The sequence below is a fragment of the Apostichopus japonicus genome, chromosome 3, assembly GCF_037975245.1.
Source record: "Apostichopus japonicus isolate 1M-3 chromosome 3, ASM3797524v1, whole genome shotgun sequence".
In the NCBI taxonomy this organism is placed as follows: domain Eukaryota; kingdom Metazoa; phylum Echinodermata; class Holothuroidea; order Aspidochirotida; family Stichopodidae; genus Apostichopus; species Apostichopus japonicus.
The window spans coordinates 2,293,780-2,319,844 of NC_092563.1; the positions used below are offsets into that span (position 1 = coordinate 2,293,780).

A 26,065-nucleotide genomic window follows, 5' to 3' on the forward strand; every position below is an offset into this window, starting at 1 on the left:
GCTTCTCATAGCGAAATGATAGGCTTGATTATCAAACATGGTTGTGTTTAGAGGCATCCTGAATGTGAATCTGATGTAATAGTTTTGAAGACATTTTAGAAATAATTTTGTTCTAGATATGTATTAATTTAATATATGTATTTTCTTTGCAAATGTGATATTTCTGTCATGCATTATAATTTTCTTTTTTCGAATTTTTGTGCTCCATCGTAGCTTATTTACTGCCTGCAGCATTACAAAGGCGATGAAAATATTAAGAGTTTCATTTGGGACTTGGTCACTCCGGCACAAGATGGAGCCCCAAAGGATTTCAAACAGCACAAAGGTAAATGGATCTTGTCATGTGATAACTGCCTGTAAAGGTGGTAGCTGACATTTTGCAAGGGCTACAATTGTTAGGCCTACAGTAGGTATCCTAACACATGTCATCATTAGTGTGTAGTTACAGTTGCTGTTTGTTGTACAGTTATAAAGAAACAGTTTTTTTGTCTTGAAAAGGTCTGGAATTTGATTTGTTGAAAAGTGTGGGAACCATGAAGATAACACATTTCCTTTGTCCACACCCCCTAACGCTTCTTCTAGTCCTTACTACAATGAAAAGTAATTCTACTTCTTTTCACCTGTTGTTTCATTTTCACTAAAGGTAAAGAAATATTGCAGAACCTCTCTGTGAAGGTTTTGTTTAGATGTCTTTAGATACCCACCAAATCTTTCTATTTTATTTTTGGTTTTGGTTTTAAATTATCTGACCCTTCCCTCCTTCCCGTTTTCACTGATGTAGGTTTATCGGTGTTGGTTCCTCGTGGTGGGAGGAAGAGCAAGAAACCAAAGAAGGAGGAGCCAGTGGTACCCTGCATCTTAGAGTTTGATTTCAATAATAAGGATAAGAACGCTGAACAACTGCTGAACGATGACGGCTACAAGAACCATCTCAAAAGACACTGCAATAAGTAAGATTCGTTTGTTTTATTCTTAATCGAACACAGTCTGTTTCTTAGGAGTCAATGTAAATAAAATGTATCATCAAATAGATATTTCTTGTTGCAAATGTAGATGAATGAATGTGAATGAATATAAATCTTTTGGAGACAAATGTATTGAATTCTTATTTACTGGAGCGAATGCTTATGGAAACATTCAATATGCGAGTTTCTCAGAAATGCAAATTGGATTGCGAGATTTCTAATTTCGAAGATATGGAAAGCTAATGGCACCACTTGTCTCAAAATGGATTCACTGGACAATATTAATACTTTCTATTATTTCTATTAAATAGTTTCTTCCTTGCAAGTGACCACTTGAACGATCTATAATCTATAACATTAAAACTGGGCATTGGTGAAAATATGGAAAACTTCATCACAATGTGTGGTGGATTGAACCTGAGTATTGTATATATACCGCCATGTATAGTATTGTATATATACTGCCATGTATGGTATTGTATATATACTACCATGTATGGTATTGTATATATACTGCCATGTATTGTATTGTATATATACTGCCATGTATTGTGTATATACTGCCATGTATTGTATTGTATATATACTGCCATGTATTGTGTATATACTGCCATGTATTGTATATATACTGCCATGTATGGTATTGTATATATACTGCCATGTATGGTATGTATATATACTGCCATGTATGGTATTGTGTATATACTACCATGTATGGTATTGTATATATACTACCATGTATTGTGTATATACTGCCATGTATTGTATTGTATATATACTGCCATGTATTGTGTATATACTGCCATGTATTGTATATATACTGCCATGTATTGTATTGTATATATACTGCCATGTATTGTATATATACTGCCATGTATTGTGTATATACTGCCATGTATTGTATTGTATATATACTGCCATGTATTGTATATATACTGCCATGTATGGTATTGTATATATACTGCCATGTATGGTATGTATATATACTGCCATGTATGGTATTGTATATATACTGCCATGTATGGTATTGTGTATATACTACCATGTATGGTATTGTATATATACTACCATGTATTGTGTATATACTGCCATGTATTGTATTGTATTGTATATATACTGCCATGTATTGTGTATATACTGCCATGTATTGTATATATACTGCCATGTATGGTATTGTATATATACTACCATGTATGGTATTGTATATATACTACCATGTATTGTATATATACTGCCATGTATGGTATTGTATATATACTGACATGTAATGTATATATACTACCATGTATTGTATATATACTGCCATGTATTGTATTGTATATATACTTCCATGTATGGTATTGTATATATACTGACATGTATTGTATATATACTGCCATGAATTGTATTGTATATATACTGACATGTATGGTATTGTATATATACTGCCATGTATGGCATTGTATATATACTGACATGTATTGTATATATACTGCCATGTATGGTAGTGTATATATACTTCCATGTATTGTATATATACTGCCATGTATAGTATTGTATATATACTGCCATGTATGGTATTGTATATATACTTCCATGTATTGTATTGTATATATACTGCCATGTATGGTATTGTATATATACTGACATGTATGGTATTGCATATATACTGCCATGTATGTTATATATACTGCCATGTATGGTATTGTATATATACTGCCATGTATGGTATTGTATATATACTGACATGTATGGTATTGTATATATACTGCCATGTATGGTATTGTATATATACTGCCATGTATGGTATTGTATATATACTGCCATGTATGGTATTGTATATATACTGCCATGTATGGTATTGTATATATACTGCCATGTATGGTATTGTATATATACTGCCATGTATGGTATTGTATATATACTGCCATGTATGGTATTGTATATATACTGCCATGAATTGTATTGTATATATACTGCCATGAATTGTATTGTGTATATACTGCCATGTATTGTATTGTATATACACTGTCATGTATGGTATTGTATATACACTGCCATGTATGGTATTGTATATATACTGCCATGTATGGTATTGTATATATACTGCCATGTATGGTATTGTATATATACTGCCATGTATTGTATTGTATATATACTGCCATGTATGGTATTGTATATATACTGCCATGTATGGTATTGTATATATACTGACATGTATGGTATTGTATATATACTGCCATGTATGGTATTGTGTATATACTGTCATGTATGGTATTGTATATATACTGCCATGTACTGTATTGTATATATACTGCCATGTACTGTATTGTATATATACTGCCATGTATTGTATTGTATATATGCTGCCATGTATGGTATTTTGTATATACTAACATGTATTGTATTGTATATATTCTGCTATGTATCTTGTGTGGTGTCTATAATGGTGTAGAGCACGTCATTTGGATTTATTCTCTCTGCAGGGTTTTACTCAGGGTCCGACTTCTGTACTACCTGAGGCATGAAATTATTGGACCAATGGCCAGGCAGATATCTGAAGGAGCTCCTGCAACGTAAGTCATTCTGCAGTCATCTTACCATTTTGTACTTTGTCAGATTGAGAAAACTAAAAGGTTGGAGGTTTTTGAGAGGTTGTAATTTTTAATAATGAGTTTATGTGAAGTGTAAGTTACAAGCCATTCAGTCTTTCCCGACCTGTATACAAGGCTATTTAACAGTTGTTACTTATTTTAAGACATTCATACTTGTAGGATGGGAGGGACAGATAAAATATTGAAGTTTTGCAACTGTCTACAAAGTGACTGCTGCTTTATAGAAGTTTAAACTGTGACTTCCAAAGATTTTGCATTGAATTTGGAAGTTTACTACAATCAAAATACCTTTGCAGTACAGTTCATTACCTTCACTGATTAATGTTTTAAAAATGTGTTCTGTGGGCTTGCATGTATTTAATATAAAGCTGACAGAATGGCAAGGAATCGTTCAAAGTTTCTAATTAGTGATCTTTTGAGTAAGAAAAGCTTGGTGGGTTGTCTTAGTTTTACACTGACTCATACTGGTTATGGTTGACAATGTTGCTGCTTTAATGACGTAACTGATTTTGATATTCAGATCAATTGTAATATTTTAACGCATCTTGATACGTTGTGGGTGTAATTACGCAGGTGCCGTAAATAAGAGGCGCTTGCAGTCGTTATTAAGACGAGATTTGTAGTATGTTGCCATAGTGACTTATATTGGTTTATGGGAGGGTGGTACTGGTGAGTATATATATACATCTTCTCACAAGCTGATTTCCACATATTTTTTCTTTCTTTCTCAGAGAGCTTAACTTAAGCATTCCACCTCCGGAAGGAGAGAAGCCCATTGCATGGTGGGATACATTGGCTGATAAATCTCTCCTAGTCGGGGTTTTCAAACACGGTACGTAGCATATCACATAATTATACCCGCCCCCCTAAAGTAACCATTACCCAAGTCGCCATTACCCAAGTCAGCATTACCAAGTAACCATTACCCAAGTAACCATTACCCAAGTCACCTTAACCCAAGTAATCATTATACAATAACCATTACCCAAGTCACCATTGCCAAGTAACCATTCCCCTAAGTCACCATTACCCAAGTCACCATTACAAAGTAACCATTACCCAAGTAACCATTATACAATAACCATTACCCAAGTTACCATTACCCAAGTAACTGAACCTGTTGTTGAGGAATGTAATATGTGTATGGACCCTGATGCCCCCCTAGGTGATACTGAGTCCTGACTACTCTGATTCTGTCCTGTTATCCTCTCAGGTTACGAGAAGTACCACCAGATGAGACTCGATCCTTGTCTATGTTACTTGGAACGATGTGGAAAGCCAAGACAGGATGAAATGTTACAGCACGCACAGGATGCTGACGGCATGAATGATAGGTGAGCTTGTCCACAACAAGACGACCTTTCCGGAATTTAACAGAACCGATTGGTCCGTTCTCTGGAAAGAAAATATTTACTGTCAGCCAGATCAATATGATGTAGGGCAGTTACTAGTCTCAGCCTAAATTGTGATACCCCAGTTACTTTGATATCTGCTTCCTATATGCTTAGGCTATTACCAGACTCGCAGTCGTATGTTTCTAGTCGAGAGTAAAAATATGCCTTCTTGTCCTCCGCTAGGAAGGTGTAAATAATTGATTGATTTGAGTTGGTGGGGGAAGATTGGTAGTTATGAAATGATGTTTAGTCATGCTAATATTGAAAGTTCCTTCCAGAACTTGATGAGTAAGACTTTTATTCTACCTCAAGGCTGGTGTGCAGTCTCTGAGAACTGATCATAACTACCAACTTTAGTTCTCCATCTTCTTCTTCTTCTCTTGACCTTGGTCTCCCTCAACCCCAGCAGCCCAACAGCGACTATTATCAGTATCACATATCTTAATGTCTCAGCGATTCATTTTGGGTACTATTTCACTAATTTGACGGATAACCGCCAGAGGCAGTAACTCTATGGTTTTGTCTCAGTTTGTCAGGAATAGAAATATCTTTTGTGGTCTGTAAATTCTTGATAGGATAAAACTACTATGGGTCATGTTTTGTTGGTTAGGTTCGGTTGCATGTTTTTCTGCACATTAGAGAAACAATTTGACAGCGCTCTCGCTGATCACATTCTTATCGTTGTATTTTGTTTGCAGTCAACTTGACGTGGAGGCGATGGAGCAGGAACCATCAGTGTTGCCAAAACATATCAAGGATGAGATGGAGGTCAGTAACATTATGTCTGTGTTTATGGAAAGCATCAAACACCTAAGTAACATTATGTCTGTGTTTATGGAAAGCATCAAACACCTAAGTTACATTATCTCTGTGTTTATGGAAAGCATCAAACACCTAAGTAACATTATGTCTGTGTTTATGGAAAGCATCAAACACCTAAGTAACATTATGTCTGTGTTTATGGAAAGCATCAAACACCTAAGTTACATTATCTCTGTGTTTATGGAAGGCATCAAACACCTAAGTAACATATCTCTGTGTTTATGGAAAGCATCAAACACCTAACAACAATGTCAGAAAGAATCAAGAGTGACGTACCATTGATGGAGCTAGCCAAAGTTGAAGATTGTCCTTAAAGAAGTCCCTTCTGTTATGCTATGTTAAAATCATCCTGTGATGTGCATTTACTACTGGTTCATAAATTAATCAAATGTTATTGGGAGAAAATGCATTGCAAAAGGTCATTGCATGTTTTACATTGAAAGGCAGAAAAGCCACAGAATATTGATTACTTCTTCAGGCAATTTGTAACATAGCCCACCGACATAGCAGTTTATAGAAACTTTTCATCTGAAAAAGATGTATGTGAAGAAATTCATACTTATTTTGATATTTTGATTTTGGATTAGTTCCTGGAGCTTGGTTGGTCTCGTCTCAAAATGATGACACACAAACGTTTCTGATCATCCGTGACGTTCTTTTATCGTTTGGCACACTGATTGAGACTCAAGAAGACTTGCAAGCAAATCCTAAATGTTTGTGTTTCCCGGATAAGTCTTTTCATCTGGGGGGAAAAACATATATGTGAAGAAAATAATAGTTTATTTTGAATAGTTTCTGTAGGTTTGGTAAAACTGATGACCAAAAAAAACATTGTTGTTTACTCACACACACACACATTAGCTATGTCAGTCGGTCGGTGCTATTGTTTTAATTACTGTTATTTCCCCTACAGGTTGAGTCTGCTTCTCCATCGAGCACCAGGCCGTCCTCTCCAGCTACTCCTAATGTCAGCAAGAGGAAATCTGTCAATCTAGTACCCTGTGAGTAAAATTACAAATAGGCATCATCAGATCAGTTGAAAGTTTTATTTTATTTAAATTTTGCAGGTTGTTTGTGATTTCTTACCACGTGAAACCTCAGGGCATGAAAATACAATGCACATGATTTATGCAATGTTACAAACATGTGGCTCTGCAATGTAAACAATTCTTTGATAACAAATAGATGAATTTTTAAAAACTAGAGTCGGTATAAGAGGTAAAATAGAAGGTCTGTCCTGTCAACATTGCTAGATTATATATGGTTATATTAATATTTGTGTTTGGCCTACAACACTTTCACAGCAGATCTTATGGAGTCTTCAGGGGCTTGTGATAGATAAAATTGCCTTTGACATCAATTGGTGAGGGTAATATCCAGCTCATTGCACCATTTTGGGGTAGAAGAAATTTCCCTTAGAGTTCTAGGACAAGAGAGTGCACCGTTGAGCTTGATTAAGAAACAAGGGATCTGGTTCTGTAAATTACGGGCAGGGGCAGGCGGGGGGGGGGGGTGGGTGAAGGATGCTGCTCTGAGTGTCTAAGTCTTGACACACCTGGTGGCAGCAGATACAATTCTGGCTCTGTCACATGTTTAAAGCTGGAAGTTCGGGAGTATCTAGTTAGGATGTCGTTTATGATGGTGCGGTTTTTTTCTTTCATCCTCAGCTGAAGCAGGCAAACTCCCTTTCCCTCAAGCTCCCGATTTAAACACGAGAGTTAGACGATTAGTAGCGGGCTTTCAAAGAGAACAGAAGAAGAAGCAACTGAAGGAGGCGAAGAAGGAAAAGGTACGTTAGCAAACTGTATTCATGTCCAGGTATTGATTCAAGTTAGCAGAGAGTTGCAGTTTACTTTTCTAATATGTGATTGTATTTGATATAAGTCTATGTTTAATTATCTTAGCTTCTGCTGTACGTTGTCTGAACCTGGATCAAAAAGCTACTTAAAAGAAGCGGATTTTTGAGCTTAAAAAGTAAAAACTTTGCTTAGAATATTTATATGTTATTGTTCAGGATCGTACGGTAGTCCTGAAGGGACAGACGAGATGTAGACTCATTCTGTTGGTATTTAACACGACATCACAAGGAATTTGTATGTATTTGCAGAAGTGACCCAAAATGGTCAAATTGCGATGTTAACCCATAGAGTTAGGTTTACCCTTAACTTGACTATCTGTAAATAATGATATGTGTTGAATTGTCAGTTTAATCAAACTGATATTGACGCCAAGTTAACCTTTACTAAACATATATCTAAATCGATGTCTAAGGTGTATTATATTGTATTAACGTTGGCATACATTACTCCTTATTTTCATTCTAATGTAAGAGATAAGGTTTTCAGCTCATCAATTCTGCCAGTGATTGTGTATGCAGTTCCTGTCTGGTATCACTTTCTACTTGAAAAGGACAAGAAAAGAATTAGAAGTTTCTTGAAATACTGCTCCAAAATATTTAATCTCGACTATGAAAGCCTTGTTGGTAAAGTAAACACTGCTGCTAAAAATGAATTCATAAGACTAGCTAAGAATATACATAGTTCTAAAGATCACCCACTTCACTCCGAGTTGATCTCTCTGTGCAATAGAACCAGCAAGTACAATCTACGTAATCCTACTATCTTGCCATCTTTTAGAATTATGCTTTTTAAGAACTCATTTATCTACAGAGCAGCCATTTATATTCAAAATGGGTTCTTAGAATCTCTGTTATAATCCTTTTAATCCTTAATCTTTAAAACTTCTATTCCTCTATCTTATTTCTTGTTTTTGTTCATGCTTTCATTTTTGTACATGTTTACGTCTTTTATGTATCATTTTTTATGTGTCCTATTTATAAATGTTATCATTTATACTGGAATAAAGAAATTGAATTGAAATTGAATTGAAAGATGTCAAGATGCTGTGTTCTAGGCTAAACTTGACAACACGTCAAAAACACAACAATGGTTGACTTGTCAAGTTACCAGCAATTGCATCTGTTTTAAAAGTATCAAGTTGTCTAGATGTTGTGTTTTACAGAAGCGGTAAGTCTACAAACTTGTTAGGTTCCTTCAGAACCACAGTAGGATCTACATCATTTAGGTTGGTATAGGCCATTGGTTCTTTTATCGATTATGTTTTGGGGAGAAGTAGGAAGAATATGGCGCCATGGGAGAGTCGGCTATGAAATGATGTTCAGTCATGCTAATATTGAAAGTTCCTTCAAGAACTTGATGAGTAAGACTTTTATTCTACCTCAAGGCTGGTGTGCAGTCTGTGAGAACTGATCATAGCTACTCTGGTGTACTATCTCCTTCTAGGATTATTTGTTACTTCCATTCCCCTTCCCACCCCCCTCCCCGACAATTGTTTAATTACACACATCACCACAATGATTCAGCCCTTTTGTTTGCAGAATACATTAACATTTGGGAATACAAATACAATAGCAATGATTTGTAATAAAAATACAAATTTGTAATTAATAGTTTTGAGTTATTACTAAGTGACTAGTTAATAGCTTTGTAAGTTTGGGGTTGGGGGGGTGGGGGTTGTCTGAATGAAATTTTAAGAAACAGAAGTGGACAAACACAGAGCTTTGTGAAATGATGGTGAATGTCTCCCTGTGGCTTTGAAATCCACAGAAGGACCAGGTGAAGAAGATCAGGATGCAGGAACAGCTGAGATTACGAGAACTGAGGAAGATGGAGGGAGCACAGAAGTAAGTGATCGTCCTGTAACCCAAAGAGGAACCATTTTAATATGCTAGTTAATCTATAGGATAGTAGGGTTTATATGCTGCATCTTAGAAATTGTAGAAGGTGAAAAATATGTAGTTTTTCTCCATCATAATAGATAGCCCTTTGGAATTTTCCTCAGTAGCAAACAAAAATTTGTACCACAAGCTGTCAGTAAATTTACAAAGAAGAAACAAGACTTGAGCAGAATATGGACATCACAGCGAAGACTTGTTGGTCTTCTTGGCGAAGGTGGTGTTTTGTGGCATTTGCTGTTTATAATAGAGTACTACCCAAAGTACATTCAAACGAAATGGGCACAGTTCCCCCATAATGAAACAAGCTTGAGAATCACATCAGCTCGGTGAAGGAATATTGGCACTGTGGGACTTTGGGGTTTCTAGAGAAAAGTTTCAAATTGTTCCTTTTAGTTCCCTATGCTACTACCATTTACAATGAACAGTTCTTACATCATGTAGAGAAGCATAATGAGATCATGGTTCATATACTGGAGCGAGTGTGTATTGGTGGGTGCTGCAGAAATATGACGATGGTTTCGTGCAAATGAGACGGCTCACATAAGGGTTCCTAACCTCCTCTTTCTTTTGCAGGTGGTCCAGGAGGGAAGAGAGTGACTTCTACCGGATACTAGCTGCCTTTGGCGTGGAACTGGACCAGGAATCTGGCAATTACAATTGGACCAACTTCAAGAAGCTCGCCAAGCTAGAGAGGAAGTACGACCATCGGATGCAGGAATTTTATGAACATTACCGGGTTATGTGTCTAAAGGTCTGCAAAAGAGATGATGAGATACCAGCAGATTATGGTAAGCATAATACTGACCAGAAAGCCCATCCCTACCCCCCACACCCACCCAACTACCCCTAACCCCCCCCCCAACACTTTCCAACTCCCCCTTTCCCATCATCATGATATTTACCTTTGTCATTTTCTCCGTGTAAGTACTCGCGGGAAACTTTCTGACTTTTCCTCGTTCACATTTGCAGCCCAGAAACCGCCATTGGACTTTCAGATAGAGGCCATCTCAGAGGAGAGAGCCAGCAAGTGCCTTCAGAGGATAGACCTACTCCTCAAGGTGAGGAGCGAGGTCCTCCCTCATCCGAAACTAGAAGAGAGGTTGAAACTCTGCCAGAAGAGTGTTGAGCTTCCCGAGTGGTGGCAACCAGGGAAACATGACAACGACCTTCTACTTGGGGTATCAAGGTGAGATTGTTTAGGGATTGAAATGAATAAAACAAACAGATGTCTGTCTTGAAAAGAAAACAAATGAGAAAAGAGTCTCATTCAATAAGCAGTTGTCTTGCTCTCTTTATGACATGTTAACTTTGGATTATTAAGAAAAGAAAGTCAAGTTCTAAAAACTTGATATCAATCCATTATGTAGAGCTGGGTCTTGTGAACCTACAGGGAATATCTTTGCTAGTACATACGTTGTAAATTTTTTATCTTTCTCGGGGGGGGGGGGGGGGGCTTTATGATTGAAGAACTGTTAGAACGCATTTGCTTTTTGAAGAATGTTCATGAACGGTTAGGTTTTAATAAGTTGTGTGTGTTTTACTCTTCCTAGATACGGCATCAACCGTATGGAATCCCAGCAGATGATGATGAACGACCCAGAGCTGAGTTTCAAGGAACTAAAAGAGAAGTATCCACAGATGGGGGTTCCACCCCCAGGGGCTTTCACCACCAGACCTAAAGGGGAAGGGAAAAAGAAGAAGAAACCGGCCAAACCAGCAGCTGCATCGAAGACAGGGCAGAATCCTGCGGCCAAGGGAGCCGATGTCGCCGACATGGTGGAGCTGATTAGGCCTCCATCTGCAACAGGGGTGAAAACTGAGGCAGTCCCGCCCCCAGGAACTCTTGAAAATGGGGTGAAGGCTGAACAAGCTGAGGAGGTTGAGAGTACCTCTATAAAAGTAGAAAAGACAGATGAAATACCAAACAAAATCAAACATTTAGGGGATGTACCAATAAAGCAAGAAACTGCTGACAACATAGTCCCCATGAGGTTAGATAATAGTGGACACACACCTCAAGATGTGAAACCCGCAGTAGAACCAACAGACGGTACACCAGGCGGTGACTCTAAAGATTTACAGGATGGCAGCCAAGACAGAGAAGGATTTATGAAGGCAGAAGTCAAGAAGGAAGTCGTGGGTGTCGATGGTACCTCAGGGACAACAGCCGACGGGACCCACCCCACCAGAGCTGAGAACGGAGAGGTGCTGCCGAAGGTTCCCGTGCCAGCTAAGCAGATGTCCGAGGCAGAGATATTGTATACTTACATACTGCGATGGCCAAAGGTTGGTAGTTTTCGTTAGGGTTTTACCAACAAGAGAAATCTGGTGTAAGTTTCAGAGGAGTGGAATTTCATCTTCAGTATGATGGGTTATAGCTCTGCAACGTTAGCAGAATTGAGGTGTCCTTCATTGGATGGCTACATGTGGAGGGTGCTCACAGTTTGTTGACAGTCTGTTTTGTTTCTTGCAGTGGGAATAGGTATATACTTTGTGGTATGTACACTTTAGGATTCAAGGAAGAAGCTGATTGAATTGACAAGGGTAAACTCTATCTGTTTCTGTCATCACAAACGAGTCTCAATAAGGTATTAGGTACATTGCCATATAAACATTCTTTGATGAAAAATTTCCATGTTTTTACTTGTCTCGCAGGATCGAGTGATCGTTCACAGGTTGGAACAGATATCCGTTTGTGTCTTGAAGGGAATGTGGCCAGGTAGAAAGCACAACCCTGCTCCTCCTCCTCCAGCCATGCCAGCAGAAGCGATGCTCCATGGAGGAGTAGAGAGACCCCCGATGGAACACAGTTATGCTGGAGACTTCATGGGCTCCAAGTACATGGTAAGCTCAATCTTAATCAGTTTGTCTTTAGATTGTCACTCCCATCTCCGTCGTCAGATTTCTAGTATAGAAATGTATTTGTCAGAAACTGCAAAACTCAGAATCACTTGAGTATGTCATGCTTTCTCCACTCAAAAGTCAGAAAATCAAGCTTTTGACTAAACTTGCAGGATCTCACAGTAGGCAAAACACATATAATGATGAAAGAATCAAACAGGAGCATTCTGCTATCCAATAACAGAATGGTTGCATAATAGATATGAAAACTTGGGGCAAAAACTTCAGTCAAGACATTAAATTATGTTTACCATGCTGTTTAGTTTTCAATCTTGATTTAATAACAGGAGATGGATGAACCAACTCCATTGAAGAAGAAGAAAAAGAAGAAGAAACAAACACTGCCTCAAGAGCCAGGTAAGTATTTTGTCTGGTAGTGAGTATTGAAGACAGAATCAGTCAGATCCCCTTATACTCTCTCTCTACATGGCAATGAGGACAAAAACATGTTAGTACAAAGTTATAATCAATGACATATTGTGGTTACAGTTAAAATTTGCACAAGGAAAATTGTGCACAAAAATAGTAAAATGTTTGTTCAATTGTTTTTGCGGTTATGTTTTCCAGAGAGAGCAGATTCTACCAGCTATGAAGTCTACCGTCTGTTGGTAGGTGCTGACCCTCAAGGAGATCGAGAGGTTGTCAAGAAGAGGAAGAGGAAGGATGGTAATACTGCAGCAGCATTAGAGGAGGTGAGAGATGATTGTATTATACCATAGAATGCCACAACACTCCATAATGGACAGTACTGTTTGTACTGTACCATAAGAGTAACTGTACTCATCCTTAAAATAGGGTTGTGCCTCTTTCTCTTGGCCTTCCTCTCCCCCTCCCCATCTTCCTTTATAGTCAATTTCACTACTTACAGCTGTGTATGTGGCATTACTATGGTTGCAACTGGAGGGACATCTATAAAGATTACCTGTTGCCATCAGTGTACTGCACTTGCATCTCTACTGTATCTGCTTGTTGAGCTGTTAATCCCTACTGTATCTGCTTGTTGAGCTGTTACTCCCTACTGTATCTGCTTGTTGAGCTGTTAATCCCTACGGTATCTGCTTGTTGAGCTGTTAATCCCTAGTGTATCTGCTTGTTGAGCTGTTATCCAATAAAATGATCTGAGTTGAAGGAGATTGGTTCACTTTGTTGATTCACCATCATCTCTCCAGCAGGTTGATGTAGACGGTAAACCGAAAAAGAAAAGGAGGAAGGAGAAATTGAAGGGTAAGACACCTTTGTGTGTATTCCTCATACGTACCTTTCAACGGTTTGGTTGTACCTAGAACTCATTAATGCATTCATGACATTCTGCACTGGTTGGATATTTATGTTAAATTATTCAGTTGGACAACAATTCCCTTTCCCCTTACCTCACTCACTCCACATTCATCTCTTTAAGAATTAGATATTTACTTCAATTGCAAGAAGTTTCATGAAGCATCGATTCATTACATATAAAGTTGCGACAATACCAAGTTGTCATTGGATTAGCCTGGTTTATAATAGAAATATGTCCTTTTCATCAACAGGCATTGATCCAGTTACTGGTCTACCTGTGTCAGCTGAGGTATGCTTGCTCTTTTGTCATTTCTCATGTTACTATGGTTACCTTAGTGTAACTTACTATGACTTTAATTTCCTACGGATAAGCACTCACTGGCTACGTTAGGCTTGAACTTACTATAGTCTAACCTCTTGCAATATATTTATTGTTGTTCATGTCTCGGTATCATTTGAAACCACTTCCAGGATATTCATTTCTGCCAATTTTTGAAAATATCTGGAATGTGAAGTCTGCTCCTCAGTTCAGGACCTGGTAATAAAGTTTCTATCCCTACCTCAAGTCATTCTTTAGAAAGGATTACATGTTTTCAAGTTTTGTTTCTGCTGACAAACTTGTAGTCTAAACTTAAAAATCTCAGTTACCTGTGTACAAATATTTGCATGATAGTGCATGGACAAATAGAAGGTCTTTTGGACAGTAAACCAGCAACTTTATCCAATGAATGATATTAACATTCACAGGATTTTCAGGAGGAGGTTGTCGCTGCTGCTCCACCACCAAAGAAGAGGAAGCGATTGAAAGATCCCGCCACACTGCATATGGATGAGATAACTGGAGAGGAGAAGGTTGGCATCATAGAGCAGGCGACAGGGTACGTCCTACCGGCCAAGAGGGTACCCCTCCTGAAGGATGTCGCCATGTGGATATTGAAACATCCCAGATACTTGATCGCCTTCGAATGGGGAGAGATTGTCATTAAAAAGGTAACGGTCTTTAATTTGCTGACGTAAATGAGTTATTGTTTTAATAATCCATGGACTGAAGGTTACCAGTAAATGGTATATTGCCAGAACTCCTGTGTAAGATTACCTCAGCAACTGTTAGCTGCTCATCACATGTAGTATATTAACAAGACAAGAGGTGATAACAACATATGACAGTTACAGGAACCTGTTGTTTGAGACTAATACATTCAACTTTTGTATAAAAGTAAGTGGGCCTGACGTTTCAATCCTAGCAGGATCTTCTTCACAGGCTGAATGACAGGTAACAGAAACTACTAGGGACATTATATTTTTAAATTTTCATTTAACTTTTTTTAAAGTTTCTGCACTCATAGCCACTTTAAATTGCAGTGTTGATAATTGATTGTAGTCCCTGCCCCCTCCCCGGTAGTGATAGTTTGTACCTTCAGTACCATGGTTGTAGTATGATCTCTTTAACTGGGACAAATGTATTTAGATCGATTTAGATGCAATAGTCCGGCTACGAAATATTTTCTGGTTCTGACTTTTGATAAGAGACTCCGGTTCAGAACAGATTTGTCGTCTAGTATTAAGACATTAAGACATTAACACACACGCGTGAGATGACTGTCAATAGAAGACATTTGAAATAATGCAGAGGATTTACTTGATTCAACTCATGTGCTTTTCTTTATTTCTAGGGCTTCATTCCACCTCAGCTTTACCATAGAATCTCCAAAACGCCATCAACCCAGAGGGCTATTCATTATCCTCCACCATACCAGACGAGGGCCTCTGCATCCCTCTCTGAGGGTCCAGGTGCCCTAAATAACTTGCAGGAGATGGTCCAAGTGATGCCTGCAGCTGCTGTTCCTCTGGCCCCGTCCCTCCCGGTACCATCAAAGGGAGATTCTGCCGCTTCAGATCTGACCAACCTTGGAAAGAAAACCAAGAGAAAGTCGAAAGAGAAACATAGCAGAGTGTCTGCTCATCCGCTAGCTCCCGTTCCAACCGCTATTGCTGGGATATCATCTTATTTGATCCCCAATGCTGGAGGTGTCCTTATATCGCCCTACCTCGCCTCTCAGGGGCTCATTTCACAACCCTCCGGGACAGTCGGCATCCCGAGGCAGGTCGACCAATCGGGCAAGAGCACGGCCATCGACCCCGGCAGTCTGATGGAACTAGAGGATGCCAAGGTAATAGCATTGCAAGAGGAGGTTGTGGAAGACGCTGAAGAGGTGGTTGGTGACGGTGAAGGCGATCGGGACGAAGATGAGAGCGAAGATGACCAGGAATACGAAGTTGTGAACAGCGACAGTAATCTACAGGAGGAAGAGGTGGAAGATGACAAAGGGGAGGAGGAGAGCGACCAAGATGGCGCTAGTGATGATCAGGAAGATGAAGAGGAGGATGATGACGATGATGATGATGATGATGATGATGACGATGACGACGAAGATGATGATGATGATGACAACAATGGCAACAATTATGGGGAGTATCAGGTCATGGAAGGAAGGGACAGCGAGGAAGAGGATGATGCGGAACCATTCCTGGAGGGGGACGAGGAGGAGGAAGATATGGACGTTGACAATATTGGGGACAGTGATGATGAAGATGACGACGACGATGACGATGATGATGATGATGATGAAGATGAAGATGGTCAGGATGAGGTAGGAAATGAAGAGGAGGATGATGAGCTAGGAAATGAGGAGGATGATGAGCTAGGGGAGGATGAGGATGAGCTAGGGAATGAAGAGGAGGATGAGCTAGGGAATGAAGAGGAGGATGAGCTAGGGAATGAAGAGTTGGGGGAGGATGAGGATGACGACGATGATGATGAGGATGTTGAAGATGAAGAGGAGGACGACGACGACATGTGATGGATAACAATCGGCAAACAGTGAGTCATCTTACCAAAAGATGATAGTTGTTGAAGTGAAGATGCATTGTGGTGGTCTTGCTCCCAATGTAGTACCCACACTCCTATGGAATAAATTTGTATCTTAGTAATGATAGTTATGTCTATCAACTAGCAGCAATCTTCACCCAAACATGGTACATGAACCAGGAATAAGACCAAAAAAAAGAGGAACAATACGTTCTAAAAAGGTAGTGCCTGGCCATTTCCTTGAAAAAAAGAAAGAAAAATACGAAAAAAGAAACTGTACATACCAGATTTATAAGAAAGTGCCCAGACACTCAGAATTTAAAGTTTGTTTTAGTGGTCTTGTCTGTTGTAGCTGGCCTTGAAGACTGGTGCTCACAGAGAGGGGTTTGTGTATAAACAGAACTACTATGCCTGTTAACAAGCATGGACATACACTTCATTAGGCAAACAATCTAGTTCTTACAAGGAAATAGAAGCTGTTCAGCTTTCCCAGATGTTTGATATATGTTTCTGTTGAAGGATATGTTTATGCGGGGGTAAATGTTACTTTGAGGTAAAGTGTGATGTTTTTATGCTAAGGTAATGTGTCATATTGAGGTACAGTAGGTCTATACCAAGTTAACCTGGCCATGCGAGGCTTCTATGTTGTTGTATGTATGGGTTTAATGTCATATACTATTGGTGTATATCATTTGACATGTTTAATACTATCAAGCCCAGAGAGCAAACTTGTAGTAGTAGTACTCCTAGTCCGTACTCTTCTCGAGTCTGTAATTGAGTACATTCTGCCGTACTTTACTACTCAGGGCTTTGTACTCAGTACTTTGTATTTACACTTCCAGTCTGCCAGAGAGTGATGTGCTGCATCTTTTAAACTTTGAAATTGTGCACCATCCAATGAAGTCTGTGTGTTAAATATTGATTAGTTGACCAGTCTTGAAAGAAACATTAATAGCACACTTCACAACCGTGCTCCATCTCTCTACCAAGAATCCCATCACCCAAGGTTTTATTGGAACAGATTTTTACCATTTTGGCAGCGATCCTGAACACAAGATGATACCATTCGGGCGGGGATTACCTTTCAAAGGCCGTTAAGATTTGCCAGCGAAGTTTGGGCGGATGCCAGACGTGTAAATTTTTAGGAAAATGACAGGTTTTTTTGTAAAGTATATTTCATAGGGCAGTTACCTTCTTTTCTTCAGACGTTTTGAGAGTGTGTGATGTTCTATTTATTCAGTTCAAATTTAATTCAGTATTACATCAATTTGAAGAGAATGGGCCTCTAGGGTAGGCTTGAATATGAATGCAACTGAATTCAGAAATTAGTTTTTTCTTTTTTCTTTTAAAAATATAAGAATTTTAAGTTATTATTTACATTTAGATTCATAAATAAGTACATTTAGTACTGCAGTGTTTTGTGTTTGTTTTATATACAGTATGGAGCAAAGAGAACTCTAAAAGAATCATGAAAACTTGTTTACTACTCGCACTGAGTTTGTACAGTGAGGGGGAGAAGTAGTTACATAAAATGCAACTTATTAGAAAATTGTATTTTCTTTCTTCTTTGTATTTTTTTTTAACTCCTAGGCCTGGGTCTCATGTTATTTTCATCTTCCTGTTAGTGCAGTCCATGAAACCGCATAACAGTTAAGCACCGCATGGTGCTGTAATTATTGGTTATTGCGTTTCAGCAGTGAAATGTTCTTGGATTTGAGTTATTCAGTTAAGTTCATCATTGATGGTTGTAGGTCTAACTGTTTATAATTTCATCACAGCCAATTCACCGTCTTACAGATAGGAAGATTTATGTCCAAGATCTCTGATATCCATTGAACAAGAAAAATGTCCAAACCATTCTTACATTAGAGAACTTAAAAAGCGATCCGTGGATTGCAAAGCAGGAGGGCTGCGGGTCCTCCTGCAACATCAAAGTGAAATTGGAGGCAGGAGGTAGTAAACAGAGCAAGCAGAATTTCTTGTATAAAAGCTATTTTTATTATGCCATTGTCATCTACAAGAGCCTCTACATAGGAATGACCAAAGAATCGCAGCCAACTTTACACTCTAAAAGACTGCTGTCGGCAAATCTCATCTAATGAATAATACAAATAATGAATACAAGCTGTTGATATTGATCAGAAATTGCAGTTAATGACTTTTAACATCTGTGGATTCGAATGTTACCAGGCTTATAGAAACTGGAATGCTGGATGTTTCTGCTGTACCCTTTAAAAGGACCTGTGTTGCCAAGTCTGAGTACAATGAGTACATTCAAATGAATCCATAAACATCTTCCTGTGGAATGTTAATGAACTTGCCCTATAAAAGACGTTCAAACCTTCACAGAGGTACAGAAAGAAATGATTCCTTTTTTCTAAAACACAAAAAGGCTTTTTTTTCTTCTCCAAGTTTGAAAACTTTTAGTTGCAAGCATATAGTCCCTTGATATAACTCATGTGGTGAAGCTTTTCTCTTTATCTCAATTGCTTCTGCACCAATTATAACTAAATGAACCAAAACCAACACTTATTGCTTTGGCAGAAACTGACCACATTCCTGACACTTCTTGCTAAGGCTGGCATACAGCATTCCAATATTTTCATTCCTAAACATAAACCATCCTTCTTCCATGACTGTATTGTGGACCTAGCTTATCATTCTGTGTGGTTCAACCATGTCTAGAATCATCCACAAAAGATGTCATAACCATTGTAAACATGCCTTAAAGGATGACCTTCATACCTGAACGTCGGAACAAAACCTGATCCACTTTATACGCCCTGCCCCACCCTTTCTCAAATTCATCAACATATCAGGAATAACTTTTCTTATAACTTACATGTCTGAGTAGGGATGTTCTTTCTTACACCAGCATATGAAAATGAGATCAATATTGGTTATATGAAAAGAGAGATACATGCTTAATTAGGTAGGCACACAAGGCCCTATCAATTACACATTTGATGTTACTGAATACAAGAGTAAAACACGTCATGAGTTACATCTCAAAGATACAGCATTTCCAATGTTGTCAAAGCACTTCCAGACCAGCACACAACTGTCCAGTACTCTGTTCCACTTTTAGATTAAGTAAGTCCCCTTTTTGCAATCCTTTTACAAACGAACCGACGTTCATTTCAGGTCTACAAAACTTCAAAATTATTGAGGTAAAGAGATAAAAAATGTTAGTATAAAAGAAAAAAAACCCACGATACTTGGCTTGAGCTTCATAACCCTCTGGAATACAGTGCATTAATGAATGATCTATGCTATATATTTCTTCATATATATATACGTATATATATATATGTATGTACACAATAATATTTTATAGATAAGAAATACAATGTTAATCTGCCGTCGACTACCATTGCGAAAATGAATTATACTATTAATATGCCCTGGGATTCGGTGAATTACTAATTGAATACCAATTGTGAACACATGGGCTAAACAACCTCCCCTCCTCCCCCATGCCCCTCCGTCACCCGTCAAATAAAAACGGAGAAAATGTAGGCAAACAAAGGTATATGTGCTGGTAAAATATTTTCATGAACCAAGGCATTCATAAAACTTATAAACCTAACTAAGGTAACTGGATTTCTTTCAGAACAAAATGAGAAAATTTTCATTCATAAAAGTTTGGATGGTATATAGTGAATAAATGTTAAAGAATGTCATTATAACTTCTTTTTGTTAATATGAGCAACTAAACTAAAAATAGACTTTGCGATAAATACAAAATAACAATGAATACATGATCCTGTGGTTGAATACACCATAAATGAATACACTGACCACCAATAGTGCTACCAGAGAAATAAAAAAAAAATTTGCTTTATATTGGAACCAATTTGCTTTTCCACTTTTAATATACAAGCCAACAAGTAACATCGTTCTGTCTCGATATTCTGAGCTAGTCGAGATTAAAACTACGAAAAACCGAGTGATAGCCTTGTCATCTCAGACACTGATAGGTGATGTGAATGACTGCAATATTATATAGAGCCCTCAAGTAACTATGGTAACCAGATTTCTTTGATTGAAAAAGTGGGACACCACGTCTTTTGGTTGACCCGTACGGTCTTAACGAACATTATGTCACATTTGAACAGACCCTTGACCAAAAGAACAAACATCGGGAAATAGTTCCATTCATGTTTAGCGTTAGTATTTGTTGCAACTGTGTTAGTCTACTTTACACAGTTTGTGGTGCTAATATGCAGTGGCCACCAATCATGTTTGTGTACTGAAAACAATTTATATTATGCTACCAAATTGTTAACGCACAGTGAGATGTACTGTATGTGTACGTTTCTTTTGAGTTTGCATAGCGTAAAAAACACTGATAATTTTGAACATAGACCTTTGAAGACAATCGGTATAATTTAGTTTTCCCACAGGACAATACATTTTTGGGCTAAAGACGGAACAAATCCGGATTAATCGGGACGTATGGTGACCCTATCAGGATCCTCAAGTACCCCAAAGCAATCTATTATATAAAATTTATACCATTTTGGTTTAGAGAAATAGATCTAAAGTTTACCAATCATATCATAAGCACCTACTTTGTCAAGGTTTACAACAATATCAGGTGGGATCCAGGTACTCTCATACCTAAAAAACACCAATTTTTCAGTTCCACCCATCCCCTCCCCTCCACTAACCCTCCCTTCCCCTTCCCTACTCAATAATCGCAAAAAGTTATTATATCCAAAAAGTTCAGACTTGGCTAGAAATATTCAAACTGACCAGGATAGGATATATACCAACCATTAAGGTTATCATTCACTGGATATGAAATGAATAACTAGTTTTTCATAGATTAAGCGTAGAAACGTTCCATTTTTGGGGTAATAATACACTTTTTGCAGCTAATTTGAAGTAACTCTCTTCTTATATGTGTATTCTTTAACCTTTTCAAGGCGTTAAACTTACACATGTGCTCCACTCTGTCAATCTACTGCGTTCTGTACATTTTCACAGATATGATACAATTATATCTTCTCCACGATAAAAAAAAAAAAATCAAAAGCTGTGATAGAAATGACTTATTTGAAAAATAAAAAGCTGCTAACTCTGGATATCCAACATTTTGCTCTAAGTTTTAACTGGCTACCACCCAAGTGGGAACTGACTACCACCCAAGTGGGAACTGACTACCACCAAGTGGGATAAGGTGGGAGAAGGCGGAGGAAGGCAGTGGGTGGAGGACCTAGTGGACCTAATTTCAGGCCATTATTTAAACCAAGGTCATAAAAACCACAACAGAGGATAAACCGAATATTGACTGAAAAATTACAAATATTTTACACATATTTTAAGTATCAAATCATTTGGCACCTTGAAGAGGCGGTCGGGTAAAATTCAGTACAAAACTTAGGAATACGTATTATTGCCCTAGCAAACCTTGATACAATTTACATAAGCTGCTATAGATTCCACAAGCAGGGTCAATTTTTTATTGTATAAAATCATAAAATCTACAATGTCTGTAATGTTATATTAACAGTTTTCAGTGGATACAAGCTTTCTCCTTCCACAAAAACTAGCTTTTCTAATTTTCACAGGAGGCCCTAAAACACAACCACCATAACCAGCAGAGGGATTTATATGAAAATAGAAAACTTTTCTTTAAACACTCTCAATTATTCAAATGGTACCCATGTTTATACCCTTTTAAGTTAAACTCAGAAGATACCTTTCTTCTTCCAATAAAACACAAAATAGTTAAGTGTTGATAACAACATCTGGCTAATATATTCAAAATTGCATATTGGTTTTTTTCTCTTTTTACACATTTTCATTGCGCTTCTGTTTTCAATATAAACCATCTTTATTCTCAAAGACACTCCCTTTGTGATTAGCCTCTGGAGACTTCTCTTTTGATTTGCCCTTCCTTCTACCCAAGCTTCCCTTCTTCCCCTTCCCATCTTGGTTCCTCTTGGGTCTCTCCAGCGACGAATCCGACGTGGTGGAGCTACTCGGCTGTGACTGGTACACCTGGTGATTCGTCGGGCTGGCAGGCTTGCGATGGTCCTGAGGGTGGAGGAAGTCACTCCCCAGAGGTGTCACGACGCTGAGGTTTAACTTATCCACCGTGGCCAGGATCAGATTCACGACTTCCTCGTGCCTGGACCACTTCACGTCTTCACTGTTGACCTCCGTGATGAAGTCTCCTTCTTTCAGACCGCTTGTCTATGATTCAGAAAACAAAATAAAGAGAGAGAGAGAGAGATAGAAAAATAAGGTTATAATTAGTAGGTAATGTTGTCATGTTGTATTAAACAACGGTTTAAGCAAGGTATGTATGTTAAGATGATTCAGGCAGTACTGGGGAAGTAACAAAGGCATCAACATATAAAATTAATATTCAAAATTGTTTTATTGCTACCAATGACTGCTATTGATGGATAAACTGCTACTTATCCCTCTCAACCAATGGTAGGTACACGCTGCTACCAATGACTGTTACTGATGGGTACCACTTTCAACCAATGGTAGGTACACACTGCTACCAATGACTGCTACCAATGACTGTTACTGATGGGTACCACTTTCAACCAATGGTAGGTACACACTGCTACCAATGACTGCTACCAACGACTGTTACTGATGGGTACCACTCTCAACCAATGGTAGGTACACACTGCTACCAATGACTGTTACTGATGGGTACCACTCTCAACCAATGGTAGGTACACACTGCTACCAATGACTGCTACCAATGACTGTTACTGATGGGTACCACTTTCAACCAATGGTAGATACACACTGCTACCAATGACTGCTACCAACGACTGTTACTGATGTGTACCACTCTCAACCAATGGTAGGTACACACTGCTACCAATGACTGTTACTGATGGGTACCACTCTCAACCAATGGTAGGTACACACTGCTACCAATGACTGTTACTGATGGGTACCACTCTCAACCAATGGTAGGTACACACTGCTACCAAAGACTGTTACCAATGACTGTTTCTGATGGGTACCACTTTCAACCAATGGTAGGTACACACTGCTACCAATGACTGTTACTGATAGGTAACCACTCTCAACCAATGGTAGGTACACACTGCTACAAAGACTGCTACTGATGGGTACCACTCTCAACCAATGGTAGGTACATCGTTACTCACATCAGCGGATGAAGCCTTGTCGACGCTGGCAATAATGACAGGTGAGTCTCCTCGTACGGTAAACCCAAACCCATCGATTCCCCGCTGCATAGAGAGAGCTCTTGGAGCAGTCCAGTTATTACGAGCGTTGAATATAGCCAGCGGACCCTGTCGAGGACATGTGAAAACATTAATCATGAGCACTTAATCACTTTAACTTGTGGTTTTACTCCTTTCTCAGTCTATAAAGAGCTGTGTTAATGTTTGGTGCAATTGAAATGTCTCATGGAGGTAATGTAAGATTTGACAGACAATAAAATAAGCCTTTCTGTGCAACCCATCATTTGGTTACTTGCAGGATGATAACATATCATAATACATAATACATATCATAATAACCCCCCCCTCCATGCTCATCCCCTCCTGTTCTGAACCCTGATAATGAGTACGCTGTGAGGGGCTTACCAAACCGTGGAAGAGATCCTTTACTTTCACTTTCGAGAAATCTGGAATGTCGACTTGAGACATGTTCTCTGTTGAAGCTGTGTGACAAAGGCATAAAGAAAGACAATGACCATTAGCAAAGACAGTACTAGTGTCTTCCTTATAATCTACATGGCAGGGTGTACAGTGCTAATAGGATCACCAGGATGTTACAAAGACTTGTAGATAGCATGTAACTGTTGACTTAGTACTAGTGTCTTCCTTACAATCTACATGGTAGGGTGTACAGTGATAATAGGTTCACCAGGATGTTATTGAGACTTGTAGATGGCATGTAACTGTTGACTTAGTACTAGTGTCTTCCTTACAAACTACACGGTAAGGGTGTACAGTGCTAATAGGATCACCAGGATGTTATTAAGACTTGTAGATGGCATGTGACTGTTGACTTAGTACTAGTGTCTTCCTTACAAACTACATGGTAGGGTGTACAGTGATAATAGGTTCACCAGGATGTTATTAAGACTTGTAGATGGCATGTAACTGTTGACTTAGTACTAGTGTCTTCCTTATAATCTACATGGCAGGGTGTACAGTGCTAATAGGATCACCAGGATGTTATTAAGACTTGTAGATGGCATGTAACTGTTGACTTAGTACTAGTGTCTTCCTTACAAACTACATGGTAGGGTGTACAGTGATAATAGGTTCACCAGGATGTTATTAAGACTTGTAGATGGCATGTAACTGTTGACTTAGTACTAGTGTCTTCCTTATAATCTACATGGCAGGGTGTACAGTGCTAATAGGATCACCAGGATGTTATTAAGACTTGTAGATGGCATGTAACTGTTGACTTAGTACTAGTGTCTTCCTTATAATCTACATGGCAGGGTGTACAGTGCTAATAGGATCACCAGGATGTTATTAAGACTTGTAGATTTGTAGATGGCATGTAAATGTTGACTTAGTGTAGTACTAGTGTCTTCCTTATCATTTACATGGTAGGATGTACAGTGCTAATAGGATCACCAGGATGTTACTAAGTCTTGAAGATGGCATGTAACTGTTGATGACTTAGTAACTGAAACTGCAACACAAGCTCAAACAGGTTTTAAATGTTCACTGAACACTTGAAGTTTTAAAAAGCATGTTATAGAGACACAAAGGGGCATCAGACTGCCCATGGACCAGCCGGTGAAGGTGGGAGCCAGGGACTGGTAAAGGTGGTGTTGGTGGGGGGATGTGGGGGAGTAGGGGCATCAGACTGCCCATGGACCAGCCGGTGAAGGTGGGAGCCAGGGACTGGTAAAGGTGGTGTTGGTGGGGGGATGTGGGGGAGTAGGGGAATCAGACTGCCCATGGACCAGCCGGTGAAGGTGGGAGCCAGGGACTGGTAAAGGTGTTGTTGGTGGGGGGATGTGGGGGAGTAGGGGAATCAGACTGCCCATGGACCAGCCGGTGAAGGTGGGATCCAGGGACTGGTAAAGGTGGTGTTGGTGGGGGGGGGTGTAGGGGAGTAGGGGGTAATAGGATTCTCATGACTTACCTGGAATGGAAGGCACGTTTGACATTTCAAAGAAGTCGTCCTCTTCTTCAAGTTCCGTGTATCTCTTTAGGGATCTGTCGTGGGCGTGTCGTAGGATCTCCTGCAGGGTGTCTAACTTTCGGAGGTTCTTCGAAAGGCTGTGTACTCTCATCCCCTCTTCATGAATCATTACTGCTTGATTCAGGTGGGCCTTACCTTCAATAACAAAACAACAGTGATGATGCTCAAAATCAAATATTCCAATACAAAAAAGAAAAGAATAACAGAACTAAAGCTTTGCTTGGTTGATTGTCATGCTTTCATCATGTGTTGCACAGATACATTACAGTGTGGTTGGTGTTTAGACATGGTACAGAATAACA

At 38.8% G+C, this 26,065-nt stretch overlaps 2 protein-coding genes across 5 annotated transcripts in view; one reads left to right on the top strand and one right to left on the bottom strand.

The window, feature by feature from the left end:
* LOC139959842 (chromodomain-helicase-DNA-binding protein 7-like) overlaps window positions 1–18,134 on the top strand; it is a 41,564-nt gene extending 23,430 nt beyond the window's left edge. For 3 of the 4 annotated variants that reach the window (XM_071957725.1, XM_071957744.1, XM_071957734.1), the window contains exons 23-41: window positions 214–325; window positions 782–950; window positions 3,431–3,520; window positions 4,291–4,391; window positions 4,773–4,893; window positions 5,652–5,721; window positions 6,689–6,776; window positions 7,443–7,564; window positions 9,402–9,478; window positions 10,106–10,320; window positions 10,502–10,718; window positions 11,083–11,818; window positions 12,188–12,376; window positions 12,721–12,790; window positions 13,001–13,125; window positions 13,603–13,657; window positions 13,963–14,000; window positions 14,459–14,701; window positions 15,385–18,134. In XM_071957725.1, the coding sequence (XP_071813826.1) occupies window positions 214–325; window positions 782–950; window positions 3,431–3,520; window positions 4,291–4,391; window positions 4,773–4,893; window positions 5,652–5,721; window positions 6,689–6,776; window positions 7,443–7,564; window positions 9,402–9,478; window positions 10,106–10,320; window positions 10,502–10,718; window positions 11,083–11,818; window positions 12,188–12,376; window positions 12,721–12,790; window positions 13,001–13,125; window positions 13,603–13,657; window positions 13,963–14,000; window positions 14,459–14,701; window positions 15,385–16,572 (4,026 nt within the window). In that variant the 3' untranslated portion in view covers window positions 16,573–18,134. The remainder of the gene's footprint in view (window positions 1–213; window positions 326–781; window positions 951–3,430; window positions 3,521–4,290; window positions 4,392–4,772; window positions 4,894–5,651; window positions 5,722–6,688; window positions 6,777–7,442; window positions 7,565–9,401; window positions 9,479–10,105; window positions 10,321–10,501; window positions 10,719–11,082; window positions 11,819–12,187; window positions 12,377–12,720; window positions 12,791–13,000; window positions 13,126–13,602; window positions 13,658–13,962; window positions 14,001–14,458; window positions 14,702–15,384) is intronic. The other variant, XM_071957753.1, reaches the window with a different exon arrangement.
* Window positions 18,135–18,555: 421 nt separating this feature from the next.
* LOC139959874 (rhophilin-2-like) overlaps window positions 18,556–26,065 on the bottom strand; it is a 30,108-nt gene continuing 22,598 nt past the window's right edge. The window contains exons 11-14 of the mRNA XM_071957782.1: window positions 25,704–25,898; window positions 24,176–24,252; window positions 23,732–23,878; window positions 18,556–22,784 (exon numbers count right to left, since the gene is read on the bottom strand). Coding sequence (XP_071813883.1) covers window positions 22,407–22,784; window positions 23,732–23,878; window positions 24,176–24,252; window positions 25,704–25,898 — 797 coding nt within the window. The 3' untranslated portion in view covers window positions 18,556–22,406. The remainder of the gene's footprint in view (window positions 22,785–23,731; window positions 23,879–24,175; window positions 24,253–25,703; window positions 25,899–26,065) is intronic.